The sequence below is a fragment of the Trachypithecus francoisi genome, unplaced genomic scaffold (genome assembly GCF_009764315.1).
Source record: "Trachypithecus francoisi isolate TF-2019V2 unplaced genomic scaffold, Tfra_2.0 Lachesis_group11, whole genome shotgun sequence".
NCBI classification, from domain to species: domain Eukaryota; kingdom Metazoa; phylum Chordata; class Mammalia; order Primates; family Cercopithecidae; genus Trachypithecus; species Trachypithecus francoisi.
In genome coordinates, this window is record NW_022681456.1 from 71,628,529 (window position 1) to 71,655,786 (window position 27,258).

Below are 27,258 nucleotides of genomic sequence, written 5' to 3' on the forward strand. Positions count from 1 at the left end.
ACTAAGGATGCAAACAGAACAAAACCAGAAACATACCAGACCACACATACCAATATGGTAATACTAGTCAAAATACAGTTTACATTCAATATAGTCTATATACAATGTTAAAAATATCTCCAAAGAATGACTGTAAATACCTGTAAATAAATTCTTTTATAGTAAATATGAGAGCCATCTGCAATGAGTAAATCATAAGTAATATTTTATCTAGCATGAAGTTTACTTAAAGCTCTCATTTACGAAATACAAACCAAACTACGAGGCGTTATTTTCACTCTTTTTTTTTTGGCCTGTGCACATACATTTTTAAATAGAAGAGAAGACACTGCAGTGTAATTCTGAATATTCAATGTCTTCAGTATTTTAGTATTACACTATGATGTAATATTATTACATATAGTGTACATATCTTTTTATGAATTACTGAAATAAGAATGTGAACGTTTCAAACGTTATTGATTCATATTGGTAAACTGTTTTGCTAGAAAAAATTATTCTAATACTCCAAGCACTCAGAATCATTATAAAAATACATGTCATTGTTTAATTTTTCCCAATGTGACTGAGGTAAGGGAAAGCAAATGGGGTTTTTCATGGTTTTAATTTACATATCTCTAATCAGTAGTGAATGTGAAAATTTAAAATATTTATCCCAGCTGGGTGAGGTGGCTCATGCCTGCAATCTCAGCACTTGGGAGGCTGAGGCAGGAGGATTTCTTGAGCCCAGCAGTTCGAAACCAGCATGGGCAACATAGTGGAACTGTCTCTATGAAAATAAAAATAAAAAAAATTAGTGGGGAGTAGTGGCGTGTGCCGTAATCCAAGCTACTCAAGAGGCTAAGGTGGGAGGATCACTTGAGCCTGGGAGGTCAAGGGTGCAGGGAGCTGTGACTGTGACACTGTACTTTAACCTGGGTGACAGAGTGAGACCCTACCTCAAAAAAAAAAGTTTATTCCTTATTTAATTCCTTTACTTTTACTGCCCAATGTTTCTAAGACTGTCTTAGAAAATTTCTAATTTTTATGAGCTTGATATATTTAGAATATAAATCCTTTATCATTTGTAACAAGTACTTTTTTCCATTTATTTGTCCTTTTTTAATATGCTTGGATTTAAAATTTCAGAGAGAAATTCTAAGATGTGAGCCAATTTTCTCAACAATATTTCCTGGATAATCTGCCCATTCCTATTAGTCTACAATGCCTCCTGATCACATTAAATTCTTTTTATAGAAAGACTTGTTTCTGAGCTAGATTCCATTGATATGGAGGTGTATTTTTGGGTCAGTACTACGTTGTTTGAATTTTTGTTACCTTTGTAATACATTGTGATATTTAGTTTAAGACTAATCCTTATTATTCTTTTCCAAAATTATTTTAGTTCTGTCATCTACTTATAATCCAGATGTATGTTAGAATCATTTTTGTCATCCTCCCCCAAAAGATAAGTTTTGAGGGAAAATTAATTAAACATATAAATGTAATTATTGGTGTTTTAATTTTAAAGATTATTTCACAAATAGCTTTAGTCTTTTAGAATTTACTCACTAAGATAATCAGATGCCATTTAGAAACTGCAAAAATATCTAAATACTAATATTTTACAATTAGTATAAGTATATACTAACATAATTAGTATAAGTATTAGATAAATATCTAATACTAATATTTTAGTGCAAATATCTAAATACTTTCACTCTAATCCATAAATAGCACTATACATACCAAAAAAAATAAATACATAAAAGGAGGATAATCATCTCTAGATGAATATTCTTCCCATAATTTGGGCTAATTACAAATAATAAAGGTTTTCTTTCGACCCTTTTCAACAAAAAAAAATCAACGTTCAAGGTAATACACTCAGAGTCAATACAAGATAATACGCTCAGAGTGAAGCCCATGTAACCTTGACTTTCAATTGTTTTCCTTATAGCAATATAACACACACTTCAACAAAATTTTTATAAATTCCATGATTCTAAATTTTATTTGGCAAGGGGTAAGGCAATTGTTTTTCTGAACTTCTCAAGAAAAAATGATTGCCTTTTTCATAAACAAAAATTTATGTGTGCTTTCCACTTGAGAATCACTGATAGACACTTTTTAAAAATACTTTACTATATGTGATTACATATCCAGTTCTAAAATGACATCTGAATTTAAATTCTTCCTAAAAAATTGTGTTCTAACAAACTTCTAAATATATTTTAATGATTAGTATTTAGTATATAAAATTCTTTAAGTGTTTTCTTTCTTTCAATGTATGTATTAAATCAAGAAGTAATTTAATTGCTTTCTTTTTTGTTAAGTTACTCCTGGAAGAACTAACCAGTAATTTAAAAGAAAATCAATTTTAATGCATTAAGACTTTTATCCTAAAATTTAGATACAAGAGATTTTTGCAACCATAATAGGGTGATCAATTAAACAAAGAGTTTTTAAGATTCAGTGCTTACTTTCTGTTGTTCATGTTGTTATAATTATTTGATAGAGATGAAGGAGAGATCTTTGGTAAAGTTGAAAAATTGGATGCACCTGGGGACCTTTAAAAATATGAAAATGTTAAATTAGATAAAAAAATGAAGAATTTTTAAATTATGAAATAAAAGAACAGATGACAATGTTTGTAGTAAATGAATGCTGAAAAGTAGATTTATGAGCAAAATCACTATTATCCTTTGGTTTTCAATTTTGAATGTATTTTTCCTTATAAAAACATAAAAGTACAAAAGGGAACTATTTTCAAATAAAATGTATCAAATTAAATATGCGACTTGCTATTATTTCTATAAATCTACTAACTACATATACCCATTTCCGAGTTTAGGTAACCATTTTTAACATTTTACGATCAATTTCCATTAGTCAATGGAATTAAACTATTCTACTGTTTCTCACTGGTACACCATGGCATTCTAATTATGCACAACATTGACACAGAGATCAGAGAACATTACCAATTTTTAAAAATTAAGGCAACAGGGACAAAATAGATAAAATAATTCCAAGCATAATCCCAATATGCTATATTTGGCCAAAGGGAAAAAGCATAAATCTGACTACAGTATACATACCTTATTAATTCAGAATCTTTTTGAAGAAACTGCAATTACTATTGGTTTTTAATCAACAAATATGCAGTAAAGGCATGACTTATAATCAACAAATCTATAATACGGCAACAATCTAAGTACTTAAAGGTCACCAGAAGTTTTACTTTTCCTTGTAATTTTGTAAACATATTATTTTAATTTACTAGGCAACAGCTAGGCAAGGGGCTATAAAAAGCTAGGTTTCAGTCCAGTGACTCAGTCATTGTAAACTCGAAATTAGTGAGGCCCCAAATGATTCACTTTTAAATATTATGCTAATGAACAATGAAATGGTCAATAAGCAGAAAAGCATAATCTAGAAAATTTGCTTTTAAGTGATTTGGATTTATCTAAATATATATATTTACAATGCATTATGCAGAACAAATGGTGGGCAATAAAATTTTTTAGATACAAAAAAATTTACATTTTCAATTTCACTTTTATTATTTTTTTAGAGACAAGGTTTCGCTCTGTTGCCCAGCCTGGGGTGCAGTGACACAATCACAGCTCACGATAGCCTTGACCTCCCAGGCTCAAGAGCTTCTCCATCTCAGCCTACTGAGAAACTGGAACTATAGGCGTGTGCCACATACCCAGCTAATTTAAAAACAATTTTTTTTTGCCGAGACAGAGATCTCACCAGGTTGCCCAGGCTAGTCTCAAACTCCTGGCCTCAAGTGATCCTCCTGCCTCAGCCTCCCAAAGCACTGGACTACAGGTGTGATTATAGGGCTGCACTAGGCCTACTTTAACTTTTAAAGTTTTATACATTATAAAATCTTAGAAAAACATGTTTTCTTTTGAATGAGGTTCTTTTAGCTGACAAATGCTATATATTACTGGATCCTGTTACGTGGAATTTCTAGTTAGGTACCCTTCTGATGGAAGTCCCTTTAACAAGATTTTATTTTACTGTACTAAACTCAAAAACAAAATACAATCAACCAAGGTTTATTATAAAACAATGTGTAGAACACATTTAAAAAATAATTTTAATGATCCTAATATTCCCAGATAGTAGTTTTAAAATATTAATAAAAAATTGAAATATCCTGGTATTTCTGCCTCTACATTAAGAATTCTAAATTAGGAAAAAACATCTAAATTGATTAGAGACTGAGTTATAATAAATTAAGGAGGCTAATTTTTAAAAATATAATTCATTACAACTTTTAAAAAACATATATAAATCGAATGTTACCCTGAATCTTATAGTAAAAATTATGGAAATAAAGATCCATTGCTCCATGGAATAAAGTGGCTGAGACATATATATGTTATATATAATATATATACACTGTATACACTTCACATATATATACACACACATACACATATATATACTTTTTTCTTTTTCTTCTCATCTATGGCCTTTTTTATTATTCATTAGCAACTCTAAGAACTATATTAGAAGGAAAAGAAAATGAAATATCATGGAATTAATTTGTATTTGCAATTTTTATGGAATTCATTCAAACACTCAAACATTTATTAAATGATTACTATATGCCTCATCCTTGATAAGTACTGGGAATACAAAGAAAGACACAGTTCCTGACCTCAAACAGCTCACAATCTAACAGGAAAAAATGACATATAAGCAAAATGACTATAATACAATAATACAATATAAGTACGACAACAAATTCTAATGTACAATTTTGTGGGTAGTGACATGAGGTGATTTAAAAATGACGTACAATTAGAGGGATAGGTGGGAAGTAAAAAAGTATTACAGGTAGGAAGAATAGCATGTAGAAATCATGTAGAAACCATGATGTGTTCAGGGATTTACCAGTAAATTCAGCTTGGCTTAAAGACTAGGAAGTACTGACAGGAACAGAGGTTACTAAGGTAGGTATGACAATAAAAGGGCTTTTATGTTCTATGAAGAAATCTGGATTTTATCCAATTGTGCTGGAGCATGTGGAAAGACTTTTAATAGGGTATCAACAAAATCAGATTTGTAATCTAGGAACCTTTAAGGAAGAGAAAAAGACTGAAGATTGTGAGACCAGTTAAGGAATTATAAAAACAAAGGTAAGAATTAATAAGGGGTGGAGTTAAGAAAGTAGAGTAGGCAAGGGCAACGTATCTTGGATGTTTAGGAAGCAGTTCTCAAAGTATAGTCCATGGATCCTGGGGGTCACCAAGACCCTTTTTAAGGTGTCCATTGGTGAGGTCAAAACTATTTTCATAATAAATATCAAAGTGTCATTTAAATGTTATTTGACCTCTTTCACTGAGTGGATATTGGCACTGATAGTGCAAAAGTAATGGTGGATAAAACTGCTGAAACTTTAGCATGAATCAAAGGAGTAGCACTAATCTATATTTCACCACATCACAGTAAAAAAGTTTCACTTGAGAATATCCATATTGAAAAAAAAATTACTGATTTTATTAAATCTTAACCCTTACTTACACTTCTTTTTGATATTATCTGACAAACTGGGAAGTTTGCATAAAGTGTATCTGCTACAAACTGAAGTATCATGGCTGTCATTCTGAGGAAAAGCTTGTGTAGTTATTTGAACTGCATGAACCACAAGTGGAACCAGTCATTGTTTTCAGGGCACCACTTTTTTTATTTTACATTAGGAAACGACTGTGTGTGGTTATTTGGACTTGGCTATTGATATGGCTTGGTTCTGTGTCCCCACCCAAATCTCATCTTGTAGCTTTCATAATCCCCAGGTGTTGTGGGAAGGGCCTGGTAGGAAATGACTGAATCATGGGAGGGGGCGGGTCTTTTCCATGCTGTTCTTGTGACAGTGAATGAGTCTCACAAGATTTGATGGGTCTTAAAAATGGGAGTTTCCCTGCACAAAGTCTCTTTCTTTGCCTGCCACCATCCATGTAAGACATGACTTGCTCCTCCTTGCCTTCTGCCATGATTGTGAGGCCCCCCAACCCCAGACACGTGGAACTGTAAGTCCAATGAACCTCTTTCTTTTGTAAATTGCCCAGTCTCAGGTATGTCTTTATCAGCAGTGTGAAAACAGACTAAAAGAGTAAACTGGTACGGTAGAGTGCGGCGTTGTTGAAAGTTTTATACATTATAAAACCTTAGAAAAAAATGTTTTCTAAGGCAAATCCCTTCCACCTATGAGCCTGTAAAATCAAAAACAAGTTAGTTACTTCCTAGATACAAGGAGGATATAGGCATTGGGTCAACACAGCCATGTGTAAGCAACTTTGGAACTGGGTACCAAAGTTCCCAGAAAATGTGTAAGCAACTTTGGAACTGAGTAATAGGCAGATGTTGGAACAGTTTGGAGGACTCAGAAGAAGACAGGAAAATGTGGGAAAGTTTGGAACTTCCTGGAGACTTGGAGGACTCAGGAGATAGGAAGATGTGGGAAAGTTTAAAACTTTCTAGAGACTTGTTGAATGGCTTTGACCAAAATGCTTAGTGTCTTGTTATGTTTCAGCAAAGAGACTGGTGGCAGTTTGCCCTGGTCCTAGAGATTTGTGGAACTTTGAACTTGGGAGAGATGATTTAGGGAATTTGGCAGAAGAAATCTATGCAGCAAATCATTCAGGAGGTGACTTGGGTGCTGTTAAAGGCATTCAGTTGTAAAATGGGAACAGAGCATAAAAGGTTGGAGAATTTGCAGTCTGACAATAGAAATGAAAATCCCATTTTCTGAGGAGAAATTCAAGCTGGCAAAAGTACAGAGCAGCCAAATGTTAATTCCCAAGACAACGGGGGGGGGGGGGGGGGGGGCGGGGGAATGTCTCCAGGGCATGTCAGAGGTCTTCACAGCGGCCCCTCCCATCACAGGCCTGGAGGCCTAAAAGGAAAGATGGTTTTATGGGCTAGGCCCAGGGCCACCCTGCTCTGTGCAGCCTAGGGACTTAGTACCCTGTGTTCCAGCTGCTCCGGCCATGGCTAAAAGGGGCCAAGGTACAGCTCAGGCTGTTGTTTCAGAGTGTGGAAGCCCCAAGCCTTGGCAGCTTCCACGTGGTGCTGGGCCTGTGGGTTCACAGAAGTCAAGAATTGAGGTTTGGGAACCTCCGCCTTGATTTTGGAGGAGGTATGGAAATGCTTGTATGCCCAGGCAGAAGTTTGCTGTAGGGGCGGGGTCCTCATGGATAATCTCTGCTAGGGCAGTGAGGAAGGGAAATATGGGTTTGGAGCCCCACACAGAGTCCCTATTAGGGCACCACCTACTGGAGCTGTGAGAAAAGGGCCACTGTCCTCCAGACCCCAGAATGGTACAGATCTACTGAGAGCTTGCACTGTGCACCTGGAAAAGCTGTAGACAATGCCAGCCCGTGAAAACAGCCAGCAGTGGGGTTATACCCTGCAAAGCCACAGGGAAAGAGCTGCAGAAGGCTGTGGGAGCCCACCTCTTGCACCAGCATGACTCGGATGCGAGACATGGAGTCAAAGGAGATCATTTTGGAGCTCTAAGATTTGACTGCCCTGCTGGATTTCGGACTTGCATTGGGCCTATAGCCCCTTTGTTTTGGCCAATTTCTCCCATTTGGAATGGCTGTGTTGACCCCAATGCCTGTATCCTCCTTGTATCTAGGAAGTAACTAACTAACGTGTTTTTGATTTTACAGGCTCATAAATGGAAGGGACTTGCCTTGTCTTGAATGAGACACTCGACTGTGTACTTCTGAATTAATGATGAAATGAGTTGAGACTCTGGGGGACTGTTGGGAAGGCATGACTGGTTTTGAAATGTGAGATGAGATTTGGGAGACACCAGGGGCAGAATGATGTGGTTTGGCTCTATGTCCCCACCCAAATCTCATCTTGTAGCTCCTGTAATTCCCATGTGTTGCAGGATAGGCCTGGTGGGAGATGACTGAATCACGGGGGTGGGTCTTTTCCATGCTGTTCTCATGATAGTGAATGGGTCTCATGAGATCTGATAGTTTTAAACATGGGTTTCAGGGAGGGGCCAAGATGGCCGAATAGCAACAGCTCTGTTCTGAGGTTCTGAGGGAGATCAATGGAGAAGGCAGGTGATTTCTGCATTTCCAGCTGAGGTATCCATCTCACTGGAACTGGTTAGGTAGTGGGTACAACCTGCAGAGAGTGAGCAGAAGCAGGGTGGGGCGTTGCTTCACCCGGGAAGTACAAGGAGCTGGGGGGCCTCCCTCCTCCAGCCAAGGGAAGCCATGAGGGACTGTGCTACCTGGCCCAAGTACTATGCTTTTCCCATGGTTTTTGCAATCTGCAGATTAGGACTTGTGTGCCTACACCACCAGGGCCCTGGGTTTCAAGCATAAAACTGAGTGGCTGTTTGGGAATGCAATGAGCTAGCTGTAGGAGTTTTTTTCATAACCACAGTGGTGCCTGGAATGCCAGCGAGACAGAACCATTCACTCCCCTGGAAAGGGGGCTGAAGCCAGGGAGCCAAGTGGGCTCGCTCAGTGGGTCCCACCCACCGAGCCCAGAAAGCTAAGAACCACTGACTTGAAATTCTCACTGCCAGCACAACAGTCTGGAATTGACTTGGGATGATCGAGCTTGTTTGGGGGAGGGGCATCCGCCATTACTGAGGCTTTAGTAGGTGGTTTCCCCCCCGCAGTGCTAAGGAGACTAGGTGGTTTTGACTGGGCAGGATTCACCACAGTGTGGCAAAGTGGCTGTGGCTAGACTGCTTCTCTACATTCCTCCTCACTGGGCAGGGCATCTCTGAAGATAATGCAGCAGCCCCAGCCAGGGGTTTACAGATAAAACTCTCATCTCCCTGGGACAGACAAACTGGGGGAGGGATGGCTGTGGGTGTAGCTTCAGTGGACTTAATCTTTCCTGGCTGCTGGCTCTGAAGAGAGCAGCTGATCCTGACAAGGGGGATTCTCCCAGCACAGTGCACCAGCTCTGCTAAGGGACAGGCTGCCTCCTCAAGTGGGTCCCTGACCCCGTGCCTCCTGCCTGGGAGAGACCTCCCAGCAGGGGTCGACAGACACCTCATACAGGAGAGCTCCGGCTGGCATCAGGCCGGTGCCCCTCTGGGACGAAGCTTCCAGAGGAAGGAGTAGGCAGCAATCTTTGCTGTTCTGCAGCCTTCACTGGTGATACCCAGGCGAACAAGGTCTGGAGTGAACCTCCAGCAAACTGCAGCAGACCTGCAGAAGAGGGGCCTGACTGTTAGAAGAAAAACAAACAAACAGAAAGCAACAACAACAACATCAACAAAAAGATACCCCAACAAAAACCCCATCCAAAGGTCATCAGCCTCAAAGACCAAAGGTAGACAAATCCACGAAGATGAGGACAAACTAGTACAAAAATGCTGAAAATCCCAAAAATCAGAAAGCTGCTTCTCCTCCAAATGATCGCAACTTCTCTCCAGCAAGGGCACAAAACTGGATGAAGACTGACACCGATGAATTAACAGCAGTAGGTTTCAAAAGGTCTGTAATAAACTACTCTGAGCTAAAGTAGCATATTCTAACCCAATGCAAGGAAGCTAAGAACCTTGATAAAAGGTTACAGGAACTGCTAACTACAATAACCAGTTTAGCGAGGAACATAAATGGCCAGATGGAACTGAAAAACACAGCATGAGAAATTAGTGAAGCATACACAAGTATCAATAGCTGACTCGATCAAGCAGAAGAAAGGATATCACAGATTGAAGATCACCTTGCTGAAATAAGGCATGAAGACAAGATTAGAGAAAAAAGAATGAAAAGGAATGAACAAAGCCTCCAAGAAATATGGGACTATGTGAAAAGACCAAACCTATAATTGATTAGTGTACCTGAAAGTGATGGGGAGAATGGAACTGAGTTGGAAAACACATTCACAGAGAAGTGAACTCTCGGGAGAACTTCCCCAACCTAGTAAGACAGGCCAACATTCCAAATCAGGAAATACAGAGACCACCAAGATACTTCATGAGAAGATCAGTCCCAAGACACATAATCTTCAGATTCTCCAAGGTTGAAATGAAGGAAAAAATGTTAAGGGCAGCCAGAAAGAAAGGTCAGGTCACCTACAAAGGGAAGCCCATCAGACTAACAGCAGACTCTGCAGAAACCCTACAGGCCAGAAAAGAGTAGGGGCCAATATTCAACATTCTTAAAGAAAGGAATTTTCAACCCAGAATTTCATATCCAGGCAAACAAAGCTTCATAAGCAAAGGAGAAATAAAATCCTTTCCAAACAAGCAAATGCGGAGGGATTTTGTCACCACCAGGCAGCCCTTACAAGAACTCCTGAAGGAAGCACTAAATATAGAAGGGAAAAACTGGTACCAGCTACTGCAAAAACACACCAAAATATAATGACCAACGACACTATGAAGAAACTGCATCAACTAATGTGCAAAATATCCAGCTAGCATCATGACGACCAGATCAAATTCACACATAACAATATTTAGCCTTAAATATAAATGGGCTAAATGCTCCAATTAAAAGACACAGACTGGCAAATTGGATGAAGAGTCAAGACCCATTGGTGTGCTATATTCAGGAGACCCATCTCATGTGCAAAGACACACACAGGCTCAAAATAAAGGGTTGGAGGAGTATTTACCAAGCAAATGGAAAGCGGGGGGCGGGGGGGGAGCAGGAGTTGAAATACTAGTCTCTGATAAAACACACATAAAATCAACAAAGATCAAAAAAGACAAAGAAGGGCATTACATAATGGTAAAGGGATCAATGCCACAAGAAGTGCTAACTATCCTAAATATATGTGGACCCAATATAGGAGCACCCAGATTCATAAAACAAGTTCTTAGAGACCTAGAAAGAGACTCAGACTCCCATGCAGTAATAGTGGGAGTCTCTAACACCCTACTGTCAATACTAGACAGATCAATGAGATAGACAATTAACAAGGATATTCAGAACTTGAATTCAGCTCTGGATCAAGTGGACCTCACAGACATCCACAAACTCTTCACCACAATCAACAGAATATACATTCTTCTCAGCGCCGCATGGCACTTATTCTAAAATCGACCACATAAATGGAAGTAAAACACTCCTCAGCAAATGCAAAAGAATAGAAATCCTAACAGTCTCTCAGACCACAGTGCAATCAAGTAAGAACTCAGGATTAAGAAACTCACCCAAAACGGCACAACTACATGGAAATTGAAGACCCTGCTCCTGAAGGACTCCTGGATAAATAATGAAATGAAGGCAGAAATAAAGAAGTCCTTTGAAACCAATGAGAACAAAGAGACAATGTACCAGAATCTTTGGGACATGGCTAAAGCAGTGTGTAGGGGGAAATTTATAGCACTAAATGCCCATATCTGAAAGCTGGAAAGATCTGAAATTGAAACCCTAATATCACAATTAAAAGAACTAAAGAAGGAAGAGCAAACAAATTCAAAAGCTAGCAGAAGACAAGAAATAACTAAGATCACAGCAGAACTGAAAGAGATAGAGAAAGGAAGAACCCTTCAAAAAAAAAAAAAATAAATGAATCCAGGAGCTGGTTTTTTGGGAAAAAATAACAAAATAGACAGACTGCTAGCTAGACTAATGAAGAAAAGAGAGAAGAATCAAATAGACACAACAAAAATGATAAAGGGGATATCACCACTGATCCCACAGAAATAAAAAACTACCATCAGAGAGTACTATAAACACCTCTATGCAAATAAACTAGAAAATCTAGAAGAAACGGATAAATTCTTGGACACATACACCCTCCCAAGACTAAACCAGGAAGAAGTCAAATCCCTGAATAGACCAATAACAAGTTCTGAAATTGAGGCAGTAATTAATAGCCTACCAACCACAAAGGCCCAGGGCCAGACGGATTCACAGCCGAATTCTACCAGAGGTACAAATAGGAGCTGGTACCATTCCTTCTGAAAATATTCCAAACAATTGAAAAAGAGGGACTCCTCTCTAACTCATTTTATGGGGCCAGCATCATCCTGATACCAAAACCTGGCAGAGATACAACAAAAAAAGAAAATTTCAGGCCAATATCCCTGATGAACATTGATGCAAAAATCCTTAATAAAATGTTGGTCAACCGAATCCAGCAGCACATCAAAAAGCTTATCCACCATGATCAAGTGGGCTTCATCCCAGGGAAGAAAAGCTGGTTCAACATATGCAAATCAATAAAAGTAATCAATCACATAAACAGAAACCAATGACAAAAACCACATGAATATCGCAATAGATGCAGAAAAGGCTTTCAATAAAATTCAACATCCATTCATGTTAAAAACTCTCAATAAACTAGTTATTGATGAAACATCTCTCAAAAAAATAACAGCTATTTATGACAGACCCATAGCCAGTATCATATTGAATGGGCAAAGGCTGGAAGCATTCCCTTTGAAAACCGGCACAATACAAGGATGCCATCTCTCACCACTCCTATTCAACGAAGTATTGGAAGTTCTGGCCAGGACAACCAGGCAAGAGAAAGAAATAAAGAGTATTAAAATAGGAAGAGAGGAAGTCAAATGGTCTCTGTTTGCAGATGACATGATTGTATATTTAGAAAAGCCCATCGTCTAAGCCCAAAATCTCCTTAAGCTGATAAACAACTTCAGCAAAGTCTCAGGATAGAAAATCAACATGCAAAAATCACAAGGATTCCTATACACCAAAAATAGACAAGCAGAGAGTCAAATCATGAGTGAACTCCCATTCACAACTGCTACAAAGAGAATAAAATACCTAGGAATACAACTTACAAGGGACGTGAAGGACTTCTTCAAGGAGAACTACAAACCACTGCTCAAGGAAGTAAGATAGGACACAAACAAATGGAAAAACATTCCATGCTCATGGATAGGAAGAATCAATACTGTGAAAATGGCCACACTGCCCAAAGTAATTTATAGATTCAATGCTATTCCCATTGAGCTACCACTGACATTCTTCACAGAATTAGAAAAAACTACTTTAAATTTCATATGGAACCAAAAACGGGCTAGTATAGCCTAGAAAATCCTAAGCAAAAGAAGAAAGCTGGAGGCATCATGCTACCTGACTTCAAACTATACTACAAGGCTACATAACCAAAACAGCCTGGTACTAGTACCAAAAAAGATATGTAGACCAATGCAACAGAACAGAGGCCCCAGAAATAACTCCACACATCCTGGGATGCAAAGCTGTTTCAACACATGCAAATCAATAAAAGATCATATGGTCTTTCACAAACCTGACAAACACAAACAATGGGGAAATGATTCCCTGTTTAATAAACGGTGCTGCGAAAAATGGCTAGCCACATGCAGAAAACAGAAACTGGACCCCTTCCTAATACCTTACAAAAAATTAACTCAAGAAAGATTAAAGACTTAAATGTAAAACCCAAAACCATAAAAACCATAAAAACCCTAGAAGAAAATCTAGGCAATACCATTCAGGACAGAGTCACGGGAAATGACTTCATGACTAAAACACCAAAAGCAATCGCAACAAAAGCCAAAATTGACAAATGGGAGCTAATCAAACTAAAGAGCTTCTGCAAAGGAAAAGAAACTATCATCAGTGTGAACAGGCAACCTATAGAATGGAAGAAAATTTTTGCAATCTATCCAGCTGATAAAGGGCTATTATCCAGAGTCTACAAGGAACTTAAACAAATTTACAAGAAAAAAAAACAAACAACCCCATCAAAAAGTGGGCGAAGGATATGAACAGACACTTCTCAAAAGAAGACATTTATGCAGCCAACAAACGTGAAAAAAAGCTCTTTATCACTGGTCATTAGAGAAATGCAAATCCCACCACAATGAGATACCATCTCACGCCAGTCAGAATGGCGATTATTAAAAAGTCAGAAAACAACAGATGCTGGAGAAGATGTGGAGAAACAGGAATGCTTTTACACTACTGGTGGGAGCATAAATTAGTTCAACCATTGCAGAAGACAGTGTGGCGATTCCTCAAGGATCTAGAACCAGAAATACCATTTGACCCAGCACTCCCATTACTAGGTAAAGGATTATAAACCATTCTACTATAAAAACACATGCACATGTGTTTATTGCAGCACTATTTACAATAGCAAAGACCTGGAACCAACCCAAATGTCCATCAATGATAGACTGGATAAAGAAAATGTGGCACATATACACCATGGAATACTATGCAGCCATAAAAAAGAACAAATTCACATCCTTTGCAGGGACATGGATGAAGCTGGAAGCCATCATTCTCAGCAAACACAGGAACAGAAAATCAACCACCACATATTCTCACTCGTAAGTGGGAGGTGAACAATGAGAACACACAGACACAAGGAGGGGAACAACACACCGGGGCCTGTCAGCGGGTGGGGGGAAAGGGGAGGGAGAGCATTAGGACAAATTCTTCATGCATGTGGGGCTTAAAACCTAGATGACGGGTTGACAGGTGCGACAAACTATCATGGCACATGCACAGCCATGTAATAAACCTGCACATTCTGCACATGTATCCCAGAACTTAAAATAAAATCAAAAAAAGACACACACACACACACACACACACAAAAACCAGGAGTTTCTCTGCACAAGCTCCCTCTGAAACATGACTTGCTCCTTCTTGCCTTCCACCATGATCGTGAGGCCTCGCTAGTCATGTAGAACTGTAAATCCAATAAACTTCTTCCTTTTGTAAATTGCCCAGTCTCCTATATGTCTTTATCAGCGGCATGAAAATGGACTAATATGGCTATCAAGAAGAGGTTTTCTCAAAAATGAATGAAGGAAGGCTGTGTCTTTAAGGAAAACAATGTATTTGCTGCCAATGATAAAATATGGGCTTTCGAGCAAGAATTAGAATCTTGGAAAACTTGACTCTGACACCACGAAGTTGACAGCTTCCCAATACTTAGGTTTTTCTCATAAGACAGGTGATGTTTTAAAAAATGTGATTTGAAAAAAACTGTAGAATAAAATGTGTCAACATTTGGAAGATCTGCATAACTCAGTGAATCAATATTTTTCAAATGACCAAAATGTATGAAATTTACATTTGAAAGATTTTAATATTACAAACGGTTCACTGATATGGTTTCAGATTCTATCATTAAACTTTAAGACTTAAACCACCACTGGTCAAGTTTTGATGTGGTATTAATGATCTGAAAACACTCCTTTTCAACTATGTATCTGTGTGAGGCTGAATTTGCTTCACGTACTTCAACCCAAACATTGTATTACAATAAATTAAATGCAGAAAAATATACAAGAATTTAGCTGTCCTCTATTCAGTCAGACAGTAAAGAAATTTGCAAAAATAAAAAACAATGCAACGCTTTTTGGTAATTTTATTGTTTTGGAATATCGTTATTTTCATAAAAATGTTATTCATGTCAAAATACAACGGTTTTGTACTATTACTTTAAAATACCTCAAAATCTTATTTCTATTTCAAATATGACAAACATTAATAGATATAACCCATATAACAGAAGTTCTTTGAGTCTTTAATAATTTTCAAGAATGTAAAAGGGGTACCAAGATCAAAGTGTTTGAAAACTTCAGGTGGGGAGGTAGAATGTGCAAGACTTGCTGACTAACTAGACGAGAGAAGAAAGGCTGGAGGAGGAACTCAGGATGGCTCTTAGATGGTACTTGAAACAGGCAACACAGGAAATGGATACAGTTTAGGTTGAGGGGATGGGAGAAAGAGGGGTAAAAAGATTTGGTTTAATCTGAGGTGGTGAGTCCTACATGAAATTTATGAAAAATCTGGAATTCAGAAAAGTGGTCTAGTCTAGAAATAGAGAATGGCATATTTTGTGTCAGTTTGAACTGGGGGAGAGGATTAGCACAGAATCACCTAATTTTGAACACCTACTACAGTATGACAAAAGAGGTCTTCCGACAGAAATTTAGGGAATGTCAATGCATTTAAGGTCTGAGCAGAGCTGCTGCAAACAGTTAGTGAAGCTGCACTGCACCGTGCCAGGGAGGGCCTGTCACATAGACTACACATGATGTGAACGATGCCCCCTAGAGCTGTGCACAATTTGCAAAACCAAATGTGGCAACCCCAAAGAGGAACTGAGCTAGACAAAGGACTGGTCAGAGAGGCAAAGTCCTTGGAATAAAAGGTTGTACCATGTATTCAAATTCAGAGAATTTCTTTAGGAGATGGTTATCAAAAAGAAATACTAAAGACAGGTCAAATAAACTAGGTTAAAAGGAAAAACAAATAAGAACTTTGTTAAATCCTGAATGGGTGGCAAGCAACATTAAGTATAGACTTTTAAATGTAGGTGGCTGTCAAAGAAAAAAAAGCTAAAAGATGGTATATGGAGGAAGCATATGGTTTTTGGTTTTAAAGATGAAGATGTGCTTATGTTCATAGGCTGAGGGGGAAGATGACATTAGGAAAGAAATAAAAACAATGAACTAGTGTTTACCATATGTATGGCACTATGCTAGGCATTTAAATATGTAGGAGAAAGGAGATAATAAAAGAAAAAGTAAGGACCAGGAAGCATCGAGATAAATACTATAGGTAGAGTACAGGGACTGTCCTTAAACAGCAAGGTGATCAGAGAGATAAGGATGGATGTGGTCAACAAGTAAAGGTAAAGTATAACAATTTTACAATACTGTTACAGACATTCCTGATGAGTGATAACGCATCATTTATCTCTTCTGATTCCGACTTCTGACTCAGATTACACATGGTCCAATCTAGCTAACATTTGTGGAGTTAGTATCAGGTTATTTAGGGGTTGACTGGTCAGTCTGTGGATGATAACCAGAGCCCTTTAGCTCTCTTTCTGTGACGTATGTGGAAATTAAACTGTTCACTAGCAACTCTGCTCTAGTGGCTCTCTAGAAAAAGGAGAGAAAAAAATGCTAAGAATATCATAAATTAACTAGACATCAAACCACTTACCTAGAATTAAACTAATTTTGGCCAGTTTGGGCTAGGTATAATATATCGTGCCTTCAGACAGAAAAAGGAATGACTTCCATTTAGCTGAAGTGGTTTCATGAAGAGAGAAAATTCAGCCTTACTCCTGACAAATGAATGTTTGTAGTATCTGAATTTCTCTATGCCCAATATGTTTCAACTGAAAACATGCAATTCAAGACTAAGTTGAGTCTCTTACTTCGATAGAAAAACACAACTTGCTTTTAGTAAGTCAACTAAACATTTAACACTCATGGAAATCTAATACCATGTTAAGCAACCAAAATACAGAGAAGTCTGAATGCTGACACAGCAAAACAGTTATGTAAAGATTTTTATATTTTCAAACCCAACACTGTAAAACAACCTAACTTCATACAATCTAACACCATAAAACAAAAATTATCTTAGTAACAAAAACAAGACCAACATTACACTCTCCATTTCTGATAATCAATCCTAAGACAAGCTCTGAAAGAAAAAGAACATTCTAAATCTCCTAAAAAATTAAACATTTTTACTGTTGTAAGATACATATTAGTTCAGTTCAACAGCATTTGCTGTGTGCTTCCTATATGCCAGGTAGGATGTTAGGTGCTTAAAGATACACAAAAGAGAGTTTAAGTAGATTTACATTACATATAAATTGTTTTTCATAGCTCTATTTTTCCTTATTTTGACTGCTTACTTTTACATATAATATTTGATAACATAAAACGTTCCATTTTAAATAAATGAAATTACAATAAGTTTTTCAGCCATTATGAATCTAAGCACCAAACTTGCAACCCATTTTTATTTAAACTTTATTACAGAAATTTTGAAACATACATTAACCCTCATGTACCTAATATCAGAAACTCAGCTTCAAAAATAACATTCTAGTGTGTGCTTTACCAGGACATACACCAAGAGTGGAAGGATACAGAGAAGATTAGTATGGCCACTACAAAAGGATGATATTCAAAAATTAACATTCTACCACTCTTATTTTTTCTATAATCCTTCATCTTCCCTCCGACCCCCTCTTTAGCTGGAGTAGTTTAAAGCAAATTCTAGACACCCATAATTTCACCTGAAAACACAACAGTATGTATCCCTAAAAAATCAGGGACTTTTTGTTTTGATCAGCACAAGTTTTCCTGAGCCTTCATGATTATTCTATTTGATGCCAACTGTCCTTCTTCATTATTTCAGGATGCTCTTTAAGGTTTTGGTATGTTGTTCTCTACATTTTTGGTTAATTTATATATGCATATATTCCCATTTTTAGGAATATGACTCCATACCTGCAGTTCTCAGTACTCCATACTGCAGCTCCCCTTCTTTAATTGTAATCTAAGCATTTTTGTTTGGCTATTCCATTACCTCAAACTTTAAAGTCTCAGAAAACACCACTCTATGTCTGTTTCTTAATGAGAATGATAACAACATAAAATAAGGCATAAAAGGAAATTTAAGGATTCAAAATGTCTTTTAAAAAGATAACAGCTGGGCACGGTGGCTCATGCCTGTAATCCCAGGACTTTGGGAGACTGAGGTAGGCAGACTGCTTGAACCCAGGAGTTTGAGACTAGCCTGGGCAACATGGTGAAACCCCATCTTTACAAAAACAAAACAAAACAAGCAAACAAACAAAAAACCAAAAAACCCCCCAAATTAGCCAGGTGTGGTGGTGTGCCTGTAGTCCCAGCTACTTGGGAGGCTGAGGTGGGAAGATCATCTGAGCCTGCGAATTCGAGGCTACAGTGAGCTGTGACTGCTCCACTGCACTCCAGCCTGCGTAATGAGAGTGAGGCCCTGTTTAAAACAACAACAACAAAGTATAGATTTTGGAATATTACTCTAGATTTATGGTTCACAGATTGCATTTCAGATTGAAGACTGGTGTTACTGAAATGTATGAACTGGCCGAATGACAAGGAATAAAGAATGGCTAGAGTCAACATGTATTTTAATAAGTTTTAACCAAATGAGTCTATGCATCATTTCCAAATCCATTGAACTGCTTTGCAGTTATAAATGCAAACAGGGATTAAGTACTCTCTAAAAATTTCTAAAGACGTTTAGGATGGTGTAAAAAAACAAAAACAGAATATTGCAGAATCACCTAGGTGCTTACTATCTGTCTCAACCAAAAGAGTAGTATGCAATGGTTTTATTTATAAAGTTCTTCCTCTCTCCAAGCAGAGCACTCAGGAAGACAGTGCTGTGAAAATACTATTGTGTCATGAGATTAAGTTTATAGAGTTTCAGTCATCAATTTGGAATTCCCTTAATCAGAACACCACAAATGGCAGAGGCACAGTGTATGAGTAAGAGCTATTAGCATGGTTTTCCATTTGATTTTTTTTTCTGCCACTCATATCCTATTCTGGATGATGGTAAATTTTTCTTTGGATGTTTTCTAGTCCAAGAAAAATCACCTCTTCAAGATTACCAATGACTCTTAATTTTTTTCAACAAATACTTAAGCACACGTCTTTTGACAATACTTTTTGACTAATTAATGAAAATCAATAAATTTAAATCAAATTCTCTCTAGGAATCCCCAGGCTTCTATAATGATTCCACTGTAAAATCATTTTTTAGAAATATAAGATTTTACTAATTACACATCTGCAATAGAATAACTAGATTATCCACCCAATGCTAAACCCTTAAAAAAAAAAAAGGTGAAATTTAACAGAATTTTTAAAACTAGGGGAGGAAACTTTTTCTAACGTATCATTAGAAAAGATCATGTTTTTAAGAGGCTGTTTAAGAAATCAAACTTAAAAACTAGATTAGAAATGCAAGTCCTGATAAAATAAGCAGTGGTTAAAAAATGCAGCATGAATATAAAAATAAAAAATTCAAATTATATGTTGATATCTAATAAAAAATTCAGTGAGAAAACTTTTTCTTTTCTTTATTTTTTCTTTGAGACAGAGTCTCGCTCTGCCACCCAGAGTGGAGTGCAGTGGCGCGATCTCAGCTCACTGCAAACTCCACCTTTTGGGTTCAAGTGATTCTCCTGCCTCAGCCTCCCAAGTAGCTGGGACTGCAGACGCTGCCACCACCCCTGGCTAATTTTTGTATTTTTAGTGGAGATGGGGTTTCACCATGTTGGCCAGGTTGGTTTCAAACTCCTGGCCTCAAGTGATCCACCCACCTTGGCCTCCCAAAGTGCTGGGATTATAGGCGTGAGCCACTGTGCCTGACCAGAAAACTTTTGAGTGAGTAGTTTTTGGGTAGGTTCTTAGATTTCTAATACAGACTTTGAGTTGTTTTAGGTGCTGATAAAAAGCATATACACATATCATTTTTGTAACTAAATGACTACATGTTTTAAATTAAATTATATTTTACCCTCAACAGTCTTGACTATTTAGCATTTCTTCTCAAGTAGCCCAAAAAGTTATGCTTCAGCTGAAGATACAGTTTCAAATCTAATCAAAATGGGGCTAATACAATTTTAGGACATCAGAGCACTAAGTAGGCTCCTCTATTTTCAGCAGTATGGAACAGACAAAATACTAACATGTGGTTTCACATGTGCCTACTTGTGGTAGTATTCTTATATTTCCTTGTTCACAAGAAGTACTTAAAATGCAAATTCCTTGGCTAAGTATAAAGATTTATATTTTGCTGGTCTGGGGTGGGAACCTGGATGCCACTATGTTGTTCACACAGTAAATGTCCATAAACATTACCTACAAAATTTCTGAGTGTCATCCTTAGACCAACAGCATTGGTGTCACTTGCAAGCTTATTAGAAATGAGTCATGCCCAGATATAACAAATAAGAAATTCTGAGGATGGGGCCCAGGAAACTGTTTTAATAAATTCTACCAGTGATTCTTCTTTCTATCACCATATTACAGCTTTAATTATTTTTCTTTGGTATTTGACACCCTAGCTAGGAACTGGTTATGTGCTATGCAACACGATGGAAAAATTCCAGGTTAGTGATATATATAGAACCAGCATTTTCATGCCATCTTGAAGGCCAGGGGTTGTCTTCTGGCAAATATGGGACAATTTTGAGGAGTATAAACTGCTCTATATCTTAATATCTTAAAGTCCTTCCTAAGGACATAAAATTACATGCCTTGAGCTAGAGTTAAATTTGCCTAAGCTAACATAATGTGCTTAAAACATGCTTTTCTGTTTTTGTTTTTTCCTTTTAGGAGACAGGGTCTTCCTCTGTCACACATGCTGGAGTGCAGTGAGTGATGTGATCATAGCTCTTTGCAGCCTTGAACTCCTGGGCTCATGCAATCTTCCCACTCCAGCTTCTGGAGTAGCTGAGACTACAGGTGCATGCCACCATACCTGGCTAATTTTTTGTATCTTTTTGTAGAGACAGGGTCTTGTTATGTGGCACAGAATCATCTTGGACTCCTGGACTCAAGTGACCCTCCTCTGTCCTCCCAAAATGCTAGGATTACAGGTGTGAGCCACTTTGTTCAGCCTACAATGTGCTTTTCAATGAACAGGCTGGAGTGTAGTGGTGCGATCTCGGCTCACTGCAACCTCTGCCTCCTGGGTTCAAGCAATTCTCCTGCCTCAGCCTCCCGAACAGTTGGGATTACAGGTGTCTGCCACCATGCCTAATTTTTGTATTTTTAGTAGAGACGGCGTTTCACCATGTTGGTCAGGCTGGTTTTGAACTCCCGACCTCAAATGATCCACCTGTCTCAGCCTCCAAAGTGCTAGGATTATAGGCATTAGCCACCGTGCCCAGCCCCATTTTTTTTTTTAAGCCAGCATTCATCCAGAAAATAGAGTCTGTACCCTTACTTCAACTATAGAAATATAATATAAATAACTTTAGCAAATGATACTTCCTCAAACTTGTTTCCTTTTTTCCTACTATTATCTCTACTCCGATTTCCTTCTACTGTGATTTTTCTATGTTCTTAAATATTTATGAATCTCATTGCTTCTTTCTCTCAACTGTATGTTTTAAAGTTTCATCTAGTTTTAAAGATCTCACCATTGTTACTACCATCTCATTTTTCTTATCTGCTCTATTTACCAGTGATGGATATTTAGCTAGGTTATCTCCAAATCCCCACTACCACAAACTATGCAGCTACAAAGATTGTCTCCTCACAGATCTGTTTAAAAATTCCCCTGAGTGCTGGGTCAGAGGGATTAAACACTTCTGATTTAATTAACTATTGACTGACTTACAGAATGACAATATCAGTTTACACTGGCATCGTAAGTACACAGATGTCTACACCATACCCAACAATTAGCATCAGCAAACTTTTAAATATTTGTCATTCTGATGGGTGAAAAATTGTATCTCATTTACATTCATTTTTTTTCTGATTACTAGTGAATTTGTCTATCTTCTCATCTACCTCTCAGCACTTGGCTACTCTTTATTTAAATTGTTAGTATCTTTTATCTATTTTTTAGAAGCTATTTTTCTTTGTTTCTGTTAACTTATAGGAGTTCTTAATGTATTACAGGTATTATTCCCTTTTGGTTTTAAAAGTTCCAAAGCTGACATCTGACTTTTAACTCTGTGTATAGTTCTTTTAACAGAAATCCTTAATTCAGATGTAATCAGATCCACTAAATTTGAACATTATGTTCTATGATCCCTATGATGTAACTATTTTCCAAAATTGCTACTATTCACTTTTATTTATATATTTATTTTCAGAAAGAGTATCACTCTGTCATCCAGGCTGGAGTGCAGTGGCACGATCTTGGCTCACTGAAACTTCTGCCTCCCGGGTTCAAGAAATTCTCCTGCCTCAGTCTCCTGACTAGCTGGGACTATAGGTGTCCACCACCATACCAGCTAATTTTTGTAATTTTAGTAGAGGCAGGGTTTCACCATGTTGGCTAGGCTGGTCTTGAACTCCTGACCGCTCAAAGTGCTGGGATTACAGGCATGAGCCACTATGCTCAGCCTACTATTCCCTTTAAAGTGTTATATTTCTTATTTAGGTCTTTAATCCTTCTAGAGTTAGCCTTTGCATATAAAGTAGAAGGTAGGGCTCTAGCTTTCTTTTTTTCCAAATAGCCAGTGCTCCTATTAAATCTAAGTAATCATCTGCTTTAAGCAACCTCACGACCTAATTGTGCCACATCATATACCAAGTTGTCAAATATACATGAATCTGTCTGAGATTACTCGTTTATACCAATCTATTTGCCTTTCTTTTGCTAGCATTATGTTGTTGTTATTAGTATAATTTTACAGTAACTCTCAATTAACTTGTAGGTCTAGTGCTCCTTCCTTCTTCTTTTCTGTCAAAACTGATTCAGCTAATCCTGGACTTGTATTGGTCTATACTAACTTTAAAATGAGTTTGTCAAGTTTCTTAAAAAAAAAAAAAAAAAAAAAAAGAATTTTGAACAGGAGACACTGATGTGCTTTAGAGAAAACAGGCATTACTAGGTTAAGCCATATATTACATGACAATCTTTTATTTTCTAATAAACATATTTTTTTTCCCATGAAGGTTTTATACATTTTTAATTAAGTTAATTTTTGTTAGACTATTTTCTAAGTGGGTTTCTCATGACAAATGGCAAGGGTTAGAAATCTATGGCTCACAGGCCAAATCCAAGCTTGCCATCTACTTACAAATAAAGTTTTATTGGAACACAGGCATTGCCATGTCTTGACATGATGTCTAAGGCTGCTTTCATACTACATCAGCAGTTACAGTTATGACAGAGACCACATGGCCCACAAAGCTGAAAACATTTTAAAAAGACTGCTGATCTCTCGGTATAGAAAAAACAACTGCTTTTTATAAATTAATCTTATATTAGACAACCTTGCTAAATTTTCTCAGTTCTAGTAGTTTGCTGACTGTTTTGGAATTTATACAAATGACTATACCATATACAAATAGTGAACTTTATTTCTTCTTTCTTATCTCCCACTGTTATTTAAATTGTGCTAAAAATTTCTCAATGAAATACAACTTTTGCTATAGACTTGAGGTATATAGGTTGTGTTAAGTTAGAATTTTCCTTTATTCTTAGTTTTCTGAGAATCTTTTCATATACAGCTGCAAATCTTTGTCTGTATTCTAGTAAATTATTTGGCAATTTATGCCATACTGCTACATAGTATTTCTTACATTTTAGAGGGAATGGATGTTTAACTTTTCTATGCTTTAATATATGGCATCCTTATTAAACTAGTAGATCCAGTGAAAAATGGGACTCTTAATTGTACTTTTGTACATCTCTAATACAGCACCTGCATTCACCAATATTTATTGCATGAGTATGGTGTGTTGGGTATTACATAGGAAACTGTGTTTTCTTTTACACAAAGCCAAGTACTACAGTTGTTGGAATAAATAAAAATAATATCGTGTTATTAGGGAATAAAAGAAAATATAAAACTAGTCTTATCTTTTGGGCAAAAATAGTCATTTTGAATAGAAAAGATTTCTCAGTATTTAGAACTCATGGTTTTTTTAAAAAAAATATTAATCCACAAACAATTTTGTAATTTCAAAAATAATTTAAAGATAAAGCAAGTACATAGCAATCTAAACATTTAGGAAACAACAGTGGTTCTGCTTTGAAGACTAAAAGTAAATGTTCACAAAAAATATTCCTATCTAAACCTTCATCAGTTATTAAATCTACATAATTTAACCCACATGCTTTTAATATTAACATCTTCTTAATAAAAGTTCTACTTTTATACTAAATTCTACCCTTGTACTACATCCAACTAAGTAGGGTAAGAATAAAAATCACCTCCACATAATTAACATATTTAGGTGCCTTCTCATATTTTTAAATGAAAAAAAAATTCACATAAGATAAAAAGGATAGAAAACCACTTATAAAAGGTACATTGTGGTTTTATTTTATTTAATTAATTTATTTTTTGGAGAAAGTCTCACTCTGTTGCCCAAGCTGGAAGTATAGTGGCACGATCTCAGCTCACTGCAACCTCTGCCTCCCGGGTTCAAGCGATTCTCGTGTCTCAGTCTCCCAAGTAGCTGGGATTACAGGGATGCATCACCACTCCTGGCTAATTTTTATATTTTTAGTAGAGATGGGGTTTCACCATGTTGGCTAGGCTGGTCTCAAACTCCTGACCTTGTGATCTACCTGCGTTGGCCTCCCAAAGTGCTGGGATTACAGGCATGTGCCACTGCGCCCAGAGGGTGCATTGTAGTTTTAAATAAAATAAAGTTGCAGACTTTTTACTTGCTTGGTTAAAATGCACTGAATTGTTACTAATTTTTAATTTTATTTAAAAATATCATTAAGAATTTCAAAATACAGGTTTACAATCCCTTATCAGAACATCTGAAATTCCAAAGCTCTGAAAACTTAAAAATTTTTTCACAGTTCATTTAGTGGCAATCTAACCTGAACCGATATAATGCTATTTATAGTCCTTATTTATCCCACTTAGTGTGAATATTTGCTGAAAAAATATTAATGTGTTTGATTATAAAGTGTCCTTTTGCAGAAACGAAACATTACAGTAATAAGGGGGACATGTACCATACTACTTCTTAAAGCTGTGAGAAGTCTGAATACTTAAACACAACTGGCCTTGTGTTTTGATAATGGAGTACAGATCTGTTAGTTCTAAAACAGCTAAAAAGATTCCTAATTCTTCTTTCATTTACCCTCGAAAATACATCATATACTCCTCTATTTGTTCTTTTTTATTCTAAAACTTTCATTTGAATAAATATATTACTTTCACCTCAGATTCATTTTGATAAAGAAATATTTTAAGATACTTTAAAAAAGCACAAAAAGCTTCAAAAAATTAAACAAATGTTTAATGATTTGACTGTATTGGAAAATGTAACTTTCTCATTTATACCATATATTTATACTATGCCTTAAGATATTTATAATTGGAAGCTTTTAAAATAGTAACATATTAATTAAGAGCAAATGTAGATAGCTTGTATACTAAGAATAAAATACTCAAAGATAAAGAAGGCATGAATTTCTGCAATACACAACTAGGTTCTTCTATCATTGTGGATTTGATTATTTAACATCAAAGGCTTCAAAATCATACAATAAGCCCATAAGAAGTGGCAGCACTTACTTAGGAGTAGAAGGACCCCTTGGCCATGTTCCATCTTCATTTTTCTGTTCTATCACTAATACCTGCAAATACGACACAATAAAAGGGTGTTTTTCCATAACTCTGAATTTAAAATAACTTTAGAAGATAGCTGGGTAAACTAAGAAACTAAAGTAACTCTGTGATTATGTAAAGCAAAATAGTAGACAAGGTGAACAGGTAATCTGCATTTCGATTCCAAAGCTAGGCAGGGGAAACTAAAAGACCTCAAATAACAAAAAATCAGTAATGATAGTGAGAAGGAACTGTAGAAGATAAACTGTAAAGAAAACCATTGGTTCCATGACTTTAAGTATAAGAAAACGTAAACCAAGTAAACAGAATATAAATTCCTTGAATTCAGAGAATATATTTTCTATTTGTATTTGTAGGTTGTTAACAGAGAACTCTGTAAATAAGAGATGCTCAATAAATGTTTGCAGTTGTTAAACACACTGACATAGGATCTTGGCTAACTTATTTTTATGCAAATGCAGACAAAGGATGACAGATAATTCCAAATTACAGATTATGTAGAATTTATTTGGGGTTTTGAAATTAGTGTGTATTTACATTATCACCATGGAAATTACAGAATCTTTAAATATACGAATGATAGAGTCCCATTTATCAGAATCAGACTGAAGTTCTCTGTTACAGCATGGGTGAGGCAGACAGAAAACACCTCTAATAAACAAAAAGTATAGGCTTTGGTGGAGCTATACTTTATTTTAAAACACCCTAAAATCTTTCCTTATATCTTCCAGTCTAATAAGTCTTTCTTCTAGTTTTTGCTATGGATTAGTCTGTGCAAAGAAGAAAAACTTAGCAAAAATAATTAAATTAGCAAAGGAAATATGTGATAATACCAATAAAAAGTTAAAATATACAATGTCCATGGAAAAACTGTAATACAGACAATATGACTTGAAGTAAATCCAAGGCATTACAAATTTGAATACATTTCATTTACTGTTTCATTAACTCTTTTTCTTAAAGTTGCAATTTCATAACCTACTCTACTCGCACTTAGCAATATATTCTTGTGAACTATATGTTTCTAGGCCATTTATAAACTGGCATTTAGATCCTAGCTATGTAAAATGTAAGCATGTTTCACAGTATATGTAACAAACAATAAAATGTTGATTTAAAAAACATTCATGAAACCTTGTTAAAAGAGATGTTAATTAAAATATTAAAGTTAGCTTTAAAAAATCTATTATTTCACACATTAAAAAGTGTATT

The 27,258-nt window shown here is 36.5% G+C and overlaps 1 protein-coding gene and 1 non-coding gene across 6 annotated transcripts in view; one reads left to right on the forward strand and one right to left on the reverse strand.

Moving 5' to 3' along the window:
• USP15 (ubiquitin specific peptidase 15) overlaps positions 1-27,258 on the reverse strand; it is a 150,138-nt gene that overhangs the window by 58,210 nt on the left and 64,670 nt on the right. For 3 of the 5 annotated variants that reach the window (XM_033221431.1, XM_033221432.1, XM_033221429.1), the window contains 2 exons: positions 25,993-26,054; positions 2,463-2,549 (listed from right to left, as the gene is read on the reverse strand). In XM_033221431.1, coding sequence (XP_033077322.1) covers positions 2,463-2,549; positions 25,993-26,054 — 149 coding nt within the window. Of the gene's footprint in view, positions 1-2,462; positions 2,550-15,308; positions 16,847-25,992; positions 26,055-27,258 lie in introns of those variants that run through there. The other 2 variants (XM_033221435.1, XM_033221430.1) reach the window with 2 other exon arrangements.
• Positions 17,817-17,919, forward strand: LOC117091180. Its single transcript, XR_004440297.1, has one exon. It is a non-coding gene; the product is annotated as a U6 spliceosomal RNA (small nuclear RNA).